Below are 12093 nucleotides of genomic sequence, written 5' to 3' on the forward strand. Positions count from 1 at the left end.
TTATTTATTTCTATAGATGCTGCCTGACATGCTGAGTTCCTCAAAGCATTTTGTATGTGTTGCAAGAGATTACTTGACCGAACATGTTTGTGCTGTCTGTTAGAATTTAGAACAGTACATCACAGAAACAGGCCCTTCAGTCGAGGCTGTCTGTGATGAACATGATGCTGAATTAAACTAATTCTTATCTGCCTGTAGATGATCCATATCTCACCAATTCCTGCATATTCATATACCTATCTAATAATGTCTTTAACCCCATTATTGTATCTGCTTCCACCGCAATCCCGAGCAGCCTATTTCAGGCATTACCAATCTGTTTAAGACTTGCCTAGCACATTCCCTTTAAACTTTCTCCCTGCACCTTCAGTGTCTTCTAGTACTGAAAATTTCGACCCCTGGAGAAAGATTCTGATTGTTTCAAATTTGGGTATAGTTATCTAATTAATTTCACCCCCTTTGCTCTTCACACAGTCCTGATGTTCTGCCCCTTTGGAAGTATTTATCCAATTCCCTTCCAGAAGTGACAATAACCTATTTATCTCAGAATACCAGAGCCCAGCAACTCTGTGAGGTGGGAAGGCTCAGGTCTACACATTCCACTAATGTGCTGTTGACCCTAGTCTACTCTTCAACTTTGCATTATCTATATCCAATATACCATATAGGTATGGGTACCTTCCGGTGGTTGATGGTTGTGCAAGAATTGCTGTCTCTGCATCTGTGAAAGTGATGAACATCTGAGTCGCAGCTTTAAGGAAGAGCTTAATAATATAACCCATGACAAACCAAACCCCAGTGATTGTTCAAAATGTTGTTTAAGCCAATAACTCAGAAGTGCTGTTCAGGGTCCAGATGAAAACCAATCCATACCCCAATGCTGCAAGCAGTCATAAGTTTCTGAACAAAAACACAACACAGCCACCCATGTCACCTAGACCAAGGATGATGTACATTTTCACCTTCACTGAGAATGTTTTAAATTGAGATTATACATCTGTGTTACCATCACAGGCAACATTAACCTCACTGTTTACAGAGCGATGAGTAATTGTGACTATTTCTACAGATTAAATGACTGTTTCCATGTTCTGAAGCAGTAGCACAGTACCATGACCCAGTAATATAAATAATTTCTGATGATGTCAAAACTTTGTATACAAAACAAGCTGGCTCAGAAATTGCTGGTTTTCCAAAAACTGGGCATGGTGGCTCTACTTAGACCGCCAATGTTAGATACGTACATAATTAAAGGTGTTCAGAAAATGAAACTAATGCAAACTATTTGGAAGCTAAAACAAGAGATGTGCTTGTTTCGCCTTAAAATACGCTACAAAGGACAATAGAATAGGTGACTTAAGATTAGATTGGTTTAATAAGTAGTGTGGCCATTGTATCACTATAATGGCATAGGAGCAACTTCCAGTTTTAACCCAAAGTACATAGAAGTGACATTGGAGGAGATTTCACTTCATAGAAATACGCCTACCTGCCGAACATTACTGTTCGCAGCTCTCTTCATTTCTTCATGAAGACCACGTGATGTTTTTAAATCCTATAATTATAAAAAGGTCAATAAGAAAGTACATACATTTTGTAAAATAACGTATTGTTGGCTTTGACAGTTTTATATAATGGCAGAATCAAACCATCTTTTATTCAACATACTTTTTTCAAGATTTTATGTTGCTGAGAAAAATAAAGGGTAAAAAATAATTCCCTGCAGACACAAATAGTGAGATAACACCTAATAAGAAAAAGCTTTAAAATAAAGTGATAAATTGGTCAAAAAGCTAACAGAGGACTAGATTGTAACTTGGAATGCTGAACAATAAAATTAAAGAGCATTTACATCAGACTTCCAAAGATTCTGAAGAAAGGTAATCAGTCCGAAACATTAATTCCCCTTTTCTCTCTACCAGGGCTATCTGATTGGCTGAGTATTAGTTGTATCAAATCTGTATGTTTAGGTGGTGGGCTTTAGTTTCTCTGTCTGTTAACAAAGAAATGAAGAGCCCCTTGAACATTAAACCACGATGTTAATTATCTGAACTGGAAAGAAAATGCAAAGGAAGTACTGAATCTACTTAAATCAGAAAGATTTCATTGTGGAAGCAACCCAAGAGATTAAAGAGATTAGCTTCACTTGTTACTTACACATCAAAATATCGAAACTTGAGCAAATGCGTTGTTTGAGTCTACAACTGACACAGTCAGAGGTGTGCTGGAGGCAGCCTGTAAGAGTCACCATGCTTTCGGTGTCAACATAGCACTCCCATAACTAACCAAATGTCTCTGGAATGTGGGAGGAAACCAGATCACCCAGAGGAAACTCATGCTGTCATGGGGAGAATGTACAAATTCCTTACAGATAGCGGTTGGAATCCAAACCGACCTTCCGACTGTTGGCACTGTAAAGCATTACACTAATCACTGTGCTACCATGCTGCCCCCTACCACACATCCCAGTCATTTCAAAAATCCCTTCCATTATAAGCCAAGGTCTCTCAGTATCCAGCATCTCATCTTTTCTGGAGCTGAAAGCTGATCCAGTGATCCTAGCCAAGAAGATCCTGAACAATAACAATAAAGTTCAAAATGGCGTCAAGCTGCCATCTCCATTGAGGTCATGGCTCAAACTTAGCTTTTTTTCAGGTTTATAGGGATGGTTTTGAGGGAAGTGAGGGGGAGTAAGTTCCAAGTCAGACAACTTTCGTATTACTACTCCTAGGTTTAATTCCTGGAGTGACCCACCCGAATGGAAGCAGTTTCACCGGAATGCACGCAGTTTTCCAAGAGGCGACTCACCTTCTCATGGGCAAATAAATATAAATAAAAAACCATTAACTTTCTAGCAACACTCATATGTCATGAATGGAAAAGAAAACAGCAATCAACAGAAAGCTCTCCTACAACACAGAACGAGGCCCTCTGGCCTTGACAACCAAGGTATGCATCCAAGCTATTGCTCCTATCTATGAATCTGTCCAAATGTCTTTTAAATAATATCAATGAAACTGCCTCAACAGTCCATTCCATGTGGAAACAAATTGCCTTTCAGGTTCTTATTAAATTTATCACCTCTTACTTTAAAGCCTGTACCATATTCTTCTTGATTCCTCTGCCCTAGAAAAGCTCCTGTAATTTCCGACACTATCTTCATATAAAGCTGAAGTTAATCTTCAGATTTTGGGGAAAAAAAGTTTCTTCTCTTTAAATAACAAACATTTTAGCAACAGTCACAAAGCAACATACATAAAATGATGCAGTCAGGCAGCGACATGGAAATGAACAAAGATCTGATGTTTATTCCACCCACCTACCTAACACCTTCTAGCTATTCTCCTTCACCTCCCCTACCTTTTTATTCCAGCGTCTTCCCCCTTCCTTTCCAGCCCGAAATGTTGACTGTTTATTCATTTCCATAGGTGCTGCCTGACCTGTTGAGTTCCTCCAGCATTTTGCATATGTTGCTTTGGATTTCCAGCATCTGCAGAATTTCTTGTGTTTATTATTTTAACAACACTGATGTTTTTCCTCTGTTATCGAATACCACAGCATCTACACTAGATGTTGAAGTTTTGAGATTTTTGTGCTTTGAAGCACAGCGTATGAGTATAATGGTGATAGCTGAGTTGATTAATACAAACTCAACGTGGAAGTTATCAGAAGGAAAATAAAAACTGTTAAAGGAACTCAGTAAGCCAGGTTGCAATTGTGGAGAGAAATGGGCAGTCAACAGTTTGGATCCAGATGAAGGATGATGATCAGAACCACTGACTTTCCATTTCCTTCCATCGATACTGCCTGACCCACTGAATTCTCTACCAGCTTGTTTTTTGCTTCAAATTCCAGCATCTGCGATATCTCATAACTACAGAGGACATTACACTGCCTTTCTTCTGTCACTAAAATACTCCTTTACAACATTGAAGTTTCCATATCATTTCTCTTCAGCTATAGGTGCACGATGCCGGCCAGTAGTGTAGTGGCATCAGGACCGGATTTGAATCTGGCTGGCTCCTTGCACACTTCCCATCCATGCTGGGATGAGCACCAAGCCAGCAAATCAGTATTATAAAAAACAGACAAATGCTAAGGAAACTGCAAAAAATGCTGTCCAATGCGCCACAAGGCGTGAAAAGGAACAACATCCACAGGTGCACGTTAACTACCACACATAATCATGGAAGTTCCAAGAACCTACACATCACCAAGTAGTTTCACAGCTGGTAAATCGAAGCCTTCAGAATAATGCTTTATAGGACCACAGCCAATCCTACACAAATCTATCATTCTCATTAAAAATTCCAGAGATTATACTTAATGGATTAGAAAATGCTTAGTCAATGTATGAATGTGTAAAATAGCAGTGTATGTGGATTGTAATCTATTTCCAGAATTTAGTCCCACTAGAGCCAGGAAACCAGATCTTATAAGTGTAGTGCAAAGAACATTATGTTTTCTTCCTGTGACCAAGGATGAAATTCTTCTACCCCACTAATGTCTTTCTTTGGGATCATTCACTAGGTATTTTGGTATCTATTTCTATTCCATCAATAAATTGTCCTCCTCCAGCTTAAACCTCTTTGTATGGTGAGTTACAAACTGCAGCAAGTAATTAAAGTAGCTTCATAGCATGCACACCTGTGTTCAATTGTTAGTAATAGGCATATGGCAGGCAAACTGGTATTGCCAATAAGACCACTGCAGCTGTTAAATATGCAATAAAATTAAACCAAGTGTGCATTCTGATCAATGGTGTTGCAACAGACATTATCATTAAGAGGACTGTGAAGGAATAACAAAGGCATATCCCTCCTTTGAAAGTGGAGATCTGATCATTTTAATTACCCTACAAACATCAAACAAAACCATTTCAATTGTTAACATGTGGAATAAAGGCAGATTTTTAAAAATATTGCAATGATGCAGAACTAAAGGTAACCTACCTTGAGGTAAAACAAAGATATTTTAAATAGACGCTGACTGCAAGAAACAAACGATTTATGGTTCTTTGAGATTCCATTATTCTCGAGGGTTTTTGCCACAACTTCTTTCAGCATCTAAGGAGAAACATGAGAATGAAAATAATTAAAGCATGCACTTCCATCCTATTCCTAAACTATTCAAAGACAACGACGATAATTTCTAACCCATATCAAAGCATGATTCTGAAAACTGTTCACATGGTTAGTTTATACTGCTCAAGTGTACAGTGCTATTCAGAAAGGGAATCTAATACTTAAGTACAACAAAGCAATGATGAGCACTAACTCTAAATATCTAGGACCAGTTTTCTTCAACAGATGTCAATACAACCTAACTAAAAGTTCCAGTAAAAACAGCTTTCAATTTTGCAGTTGAAATACATTTTACAGTTGTTTAGACAGCGGTTATGGGAGAGCAATGTGTATGAGTTTTAATAAGCTAGACAAGTTAAAAGGAAGCTTCTGAACATAGAAATTAAAATTTCCTCAGCCACTTATGATGTGATGATCATAATCAAAGGAAGGGGGAACCTAGTGCAGATGTGATTCTAACAACAATTGAGGTGGTGCTAATGGGTTTGTTCATTGTTGTTCCTGTCTGCCATCAGATTACTGAACGGACAATGAACTGACCCATGAACAATTACTCACTATTTTTGCTCTCTTCTTGCACTATTTAAATAATTTTGATAAATATATCTATTATTATAATTAGTAATTATAATTTTATATATTGCACTATACTGCTATTGCAAAACAACAAATTTCATAACACAGTATGTCAGTGATGTTAAACCTGATTCTAATTCTGATGTAGGCCACCATTTGACCTGTATTAAAGGGCACAGTATCAGAATAAAGACTCATTCATTAAAGACTGGAACAGAAATAAGTATTTCCAATCAGAGTTTGTAGATCTTTTAAATATTCCACCTGAGGTTTCAGTTGCTCAATCACTGAGCATGTTCAAGGGTAACATTTATGAAACCTGGATACAAAAGAACAACATAGGAACGTGGACTTGAGAATGATGCTGTATTCTCCAGAAGTTCTGAGACCTGCTTGCATTCTTCCACCACAAAATCTACCTCAATCTCAAAACTGGCCTGAAGATGTCAGCATGCAAGTTCCATCAGGAGTACAAGGGATAATTACTGGGCAGCCCATCCATAGAGTGCTATCTTCACAAATCTAAGTCTTCCAAGCATAGCAGCTTGGAGCATTCAGACTGTAAGGAGTTTGTACATACTCCCTGTGACGGTGTGGATTTCTTCTGGCTAGTCTGCTTTTCTCCCTCAGTCCAAGGATGTACTGGTTAGTAGGTTAATTAGTTGTTTGGCTAGTGTGAAATGAGTGTGCTGCTGGGCAGCGTGGCTCGTTGGGCCAGAAGGGCCTGTTCCATGCTGTATTCCTAAACAAATAATAAGAATAAAATAATGACAATAACAGGATGGGTAGTGAGTTGAGGGCTCTGAAAAACTTTGCCTTCCTTTCTGTAACCTTAACAATTAATTCACCAACTACCAATTCCAGGCAATGCTAGCAGAAATTTCCTGTATACTATGTGTTGGTAAATAAATCTATACATCTTCCTTCTTTCTTGACTACATTAGCAACGTCCTATTGTAAAGCAATGAAAAGAGAGTTCAGGTAAAAGTGAATGTCGCCCTATCTACCTTACAATATAACACTAAAAATATACCACCTTTTAAGATGCTAAGAGATGTAAATAAGCTACTCTGTCTAGTAATTAAAATGCTAATAATCAAGTACATAAGCAAAGAACCAGATACATTTCTTCCCCATTTTGAAAGTGCATGATTAAAAACACGGTACACCCTTACCCTTTTGTGTTTCTGCGTTCGCTCGGTTCGCGACTCCTCTCGAACCACACCTCCATGGCCAGGTTTTGTAACTGTGCTCGGAACCTGGCTGCTGAACTTCTTACTGGAAGTAGGAACAGCAGCAGCAAGCCTTTGTGCGTGTCCCCGCAGAGCACCTGCCGCACGATGTATGTTACTTTCACCCCTCTGGGAAGTGTGTGGCGCTATCTGAGATTTGAGATATTCCACACTTTTGGATTTGACCAGTCTAGGAGTAAGAAGTGAATGAACTCCAGTTGTAATCAGGCTTATTTGTATACACTGCACAATCTTGGATCTTTCTCCATGTTTCTCATTTAACAAACGGCAATGCACTGTATTTTATTACTGTATATCTTGCATCTATTATATCATAACTAGTAAAGTCTGTCTCCATATTTCCAAATAGTCATCAAGTGAAATTAAAAAAAATCTAGCACCAGCAACTGAACAGAAATCAATTCTGTGAAGGAACAGGAGACACGAGAGACTGCAGATGCTGGAATCAGGAGCAACAATCTGCTGGAGGACCTTCGCAGGTTGAGCAGAATCTATTGGGGAAAGGAAGTGTCATTTCATTCCTGATGCAGGGTTTCAATCTGACATGTCTACACTTCCTTTCTCCTCACAGGTGCTGCATAATCCACCAAGTTCCTCTGGCAGATTGTTTCTTGCTGTGGATATACAGGGAGGCTACATCTGTCTACCTGAGCTTTTGAATCTGATTTGAGCACTACTTCTCAAAGGTGCTGTACGCTGCTTAACAGATTGAAAACTGAATTTCAGTGCTAAGTTGTTTTCCAATCAGAAAGATAATTTCTGATTTGAAGATTACTTGATGTTCTTATTCGTTATACACTCAGTGGCCTCCTGTAGCTAATAAAATGGCCACTGAGTGTATGTTTGTGGTCTTCTGCTGCTGTAGCCCATCACTTCAAGGATTGATGCATTGTGAGTTCAGAGATGCTCTTCTGTCATCACTATTGAAACAGATAGTTATTTGAGTTACTGTTGCCTTCCTGTCAGCTTGAACCAGTCTGGCCCTTCTCCTCTGACCTCTCTCATTAACATGGCATTTTCGCCCACAGAACTGCCACTCACTGGATGCTTTTTGTTTCTCACACCATTCTCTGTAAACTCTAGAGACTCGTGTGTGAAAATCCCAATAGATCAGCAGTTTCAAGATACTCGAACCACCCCATCTGGCAGCAACAATCATTCCACAGTCAAAGTCACTTATATCTCATTTCTTCCCCATTCTGATGTTTTGTCTTCAACATATGGACTTCTTGACCACATCTTTTATGCATTGAATTGCTGCCACATGATTGGCTGATTAGATATTTGCATTAACGAGCAAGTGTACCTAATAAAGTGCCCACTGTGAGAACATTATTCTCTACCTTACACAAAGGCAGAATAACTACTATTTATAAGCAAGCCAAAGATGTATCTACATTTATCACATGGTACAACAGAAATGCAGAACTTAAAGTGAAGTAGATTTCATACCTCACAGGCAGTGAGTAAGACAAGAAACCAAAGAATAACCCAATACAGAGTGAAAAGTCAATCAATTACAAATCAGAACACTGATTTGCCAATTGCAGGTAACCCTTACAACCTGTGTTCCCCCTCCCCTCCTTCCCATCCATCTCTCCTGCCAGGTTACTCCCTTTCCCATACTCCTGCCACAGCACTACCCATCATCCATTTTCACCCCGCTTCCCCATTTGGTTCTGTCCACTCACCATGCACACAAAATCGTCTCCCATTTGGTTTCATCTGCCTTTCTTCTCTCTCCTTAATCATTCCCATTATCACCCTTCTTACTTACCAGATTCCAGTACTGGTAATATTGTGTTCCCACTTATCACCATCCAGCCTCTGTCTCCACTCTGCATCTTTTCACTCCCAACCTCCCTGCCCATCATCCTTCACACTTCCTCGATCCAACTATACACAGTAAGAATAGAAGCAGAATTAGGCCATTTGGCCCATCGGATCTGCTGTGCATTCAATCATGGTGGATTTATTTTCCCACTCAACTTGATTCTACTGCTTTCTCCCCATAAACTTTGATCTCCCCTTACTAATCAAGAAGCTATAAACCTCCACTTTAAATATACCCATTGACTTAGCCTACACAGCCACCTGTGGCAATGAGCTCCACAAACTGTAGTTAAGGAAATTTCTCCTCATCGTTGTTCTAAATAGACGTCCTTGTATTGTGAGTCTGTGCCCACTGGGGCTAGACTCTCGCACTATTTGAAATATGCTCTCCATGTACACTATATCTCGGTCTTTCAATATTCAGCAGGTATCAATGAGATCCCTCCCTCATTCTTCTAAACTCCAGCGAGTAAAGACCCAGAGTTATCAAATCCCCTGAACTCTGGGACAGGGTCCCCACTCAAAATGTTGACAATTGCTTTCCCATCACAGATGCGACTGTTCCATCTTTTGCATCAGTAAGCATATCTAGCAGTTCAATTTTGCTCCAGATTTTAGCATCCGCAGTCTCTGAGTCTCCAAAAAAACAACTGTAGGATATATGTGATATTCTACTGATACCAGGATTGTTATGAGGACTTGATTCACAACAGTGATGTAAACACCAAACCCGGATGGAGTGAAACAAAATAATAAGTTTTATCATACCTGATTATGGTTTTATACAAGATATTGAACATCATAAAAATGGCAAACCAGAATCAGAAAACCACTTAACTAGGAAGGCAAAAGCATCTCCAATGTTTCAGATATCATCCTTTGTAACGTCTGTGCCTCGGACATTAGCAAGTTCCCTTTCCTCACTGGTCTAGCCTGCCACGACTATTTGCAGCTTACCTTTTGCTTGGATGGAGACATTCCACTTTCTTAGATCTTTGCTTCTGTTCACATCCATCAGTACGTTTCTTCAAGGTGGTGCTTTGCAAAGCTTCTCCATCTGGTGCACTTCCAGGCTCTGACAGCACTGCTGGAGACGGCAGGGGGCTTAATCTATAAACAACAGGACAATGCTCCCTCGAGCACGTTGTGTTGGTTTCATAACGGATAAGGCGAGACTGAAGCTTTCCAAATCCGATGTCTTTCTCAAGTGCTCTGCTGTGGTCTAGGCAGTACCTGCAATGTTCATCCAATATCCATTACAGACCGATTTTAAAAAATTGACAGACCTGTCATTGATTGTGCAAACATACAAAACTGTTGATCACTTAAAAGGTGTCAGCTGAAAAGATGGCTGAACCTCTTACGCCTCTAGGCAACATCCCATGTGAAACCATGACTAGCCTTATATACTGAGGGCAGACCCCAGCAGGAACCAAGGAAGCGTAAAGGTGATTATCATCTTTTTTTGTTTATGAATCTATTAAGCACCATTAGAAATCAGGGACCAGTACAATTTGAGGGGAGAAGGTGAAGGCAATTTAAATTAAATATGCACAAAGCAAGGAGAATATACAGGAGTCTGCTATAGGGGGCAGTAGAGAGCAGATCTGGATGGTAGATGGTGAAAGCAGCAATTATGGGATCTAAGTGAAGTGCAATGATTTTCTGAGAGGCGTTCAGCCACACGGGCTGTTCTAATTTCTTCTGCTCATTATAGTATTATGCTTTGTAGCAAGATGCAGAACACCTACTTCAACCAATTGGAGACAGGAAGGGTGCCTCATCAATGCAGGCTGCTGTGTTGCTGTTCACTTAGTTTCTTCTTGCTCCTTTAAGCGTACGCACATTACTACAAGATTATCATCTGGGAGCAGGAACATACAAGTCACTTTCTAGCATTATGTGGTAAAAGGAAGCCGGGCTGTTATGCAATATTTTGTGCAGGGGATGACTACACTAGTGCAGGGACCCAGAAAATATAAACTGATGCTAACAAGTACACTATTTCTCTGGCATTGCTTAGTTTTATTACCTCTCTGTTTCTCCACTTGCAGTTTACCAATGATAAGAAGTTAAACCTAGCAACTAAGACATTAAACTATTTTCACACTTTTAGAACATTATACTTACTCAACTCCATGGTAATGACATTCAGTCGCCTTCTCAAAAGGTAGACCTCTCAGCTTCTGTATGGTCATCTCTGGGGTCAGTGCAAACTCATTTTCACTGAAGTGGAAGAGTGCATTTAATGTTACAGTATTAAGGTTTGTCACATAATATATTTCTTAATATGTTCTTCAGTCGTAACATAAGCGTGTAGAGCAGTACGAAGTGCTGGTAAATGGTATATTTAATTGAACAAAATTGGATAATTTTACAGTATGCAATCTTAGGGTGTAATAGGTTTTGTAAAAGGCCAGCTTTTCATGAATAGTTGTGAAAATATTAGGTTGGTGGTTTACCAGTTAAATTGTTGACAGGAAATAAAAATGAAAAGTTAGCAAGAGATAAATATCGCCATTCATACTATTAGGATGATAACAAGCTGCAGAAGTTAACAATAACACTTGTCATGGTCCTTGCACTTTATTTGTCCAGCTGCAGTGCATTTTCCCTTTAACTATAATACTTTTTACTACATTAATTTACTTCTGAAATGTACTTGCATATGGAACGATCTGTGGGATGACATACAAACAAAAGCTTTTCACTGCATCTCGGTACATGCGACCATAATTAAACCCAACATTGATTTACTTCTCCTTCCATTTTTCCAGATGTCGTCGTCTGTTAAAGAGTTAGCACTTGAAATGATAAACATTTTCCCTGCTTCTTGGTCCACAGCTGCAAGTCTTTCTGTTCTTCCAGATCTCTGTCAGATTTTTCATCTTTGTCAGAAACTTTTTACTTTGTCTCAAAACATCCCAGAAATAAATAGGAAAAATGAGTTTGATTTACCCTCTCTGAATTGTTAAAGGCTGGAGCTCAACAATGGGTAAGCCCTCAGGTGTAAAGTACTTTAGCAGCTCCTTGGCATCAAGCTGCATTGGAAGTGGTCGTTGGCCTCCCTTGAGTCCCAAAAGAGTCTCAGATGAGCTTGCTAATATGGAGCCAGACCTGGATGCAAATAAAGTTCAGAAATTAAACATTCCAGCAAAACATCCTGCACATTTATTCGGTTCAAACACTTCATTGTCAGTGAAATGCAGTGTAACGACTGAGTAATGTCAAAAATATAAATATTGTGCTTTTCTGAAGGTGAAGCTCAAGTAACTAATAATTTCAGTATTTTTTATTGTCACTTTGTTGGACAACAGTCATATCACCCTCAGTCAGCTCACAGTGTT

At 39.3% G+C, this 12093-nt stretch overlaps 1 protein-coding gene across 2 annotated transcripts in view; it reads right to left on the reverse strand.

Annotated features, from left to right (window-relative positions):
• The window catches only part of mtbp (MDM2 binding protein), a 101281-nt gene that overhangs the window by 7033 nt on the left and 82155 nt on the right, over positions 1-12093 (reverse strand). For both annotated transcript variants that reach the window (XM_059973099.1, XM_059973088.1), the window contains exons 16-21: positions 11705-11863; positions 10877-10972; positions 9704-9979; positions 6836-7082; positions 4953-5066; positions 1490-1555 (exon numbers count right to left, since the gene is read on the reverse strand). In XM_059973099.1, the coding sequence (XP_059829082.1) occupies positions 1490-1555; positions 4953-5066; positions 6836-7082; positions 9704-9979; positions 10877-10972; positions 11705-11863 (958 nt within the window). The remainder of the gene's footprint in view (positions 1-1489; positions 1556-4952; positions 5067-6835; positions 7083-9703; positions 9980-10876; positions 10973-11704; positions 11864-12093) is intronic.

The sequence above is a fragment of the Hypanus sabinus genome, chromosome 1, assembly GCF_030144855.1.
Source record: "Hypanus sabinus isolate sHypSab1 chromosome 1, sHypSab1.hap1, whole genome shotgun sequence".
Lineage (NCBI taxonomy): Eukaryota > Metazoa > Chordata > Chondrichthyes > Myliobatiformes > Dasyatidae > Hypanus > Hypanus sabinus.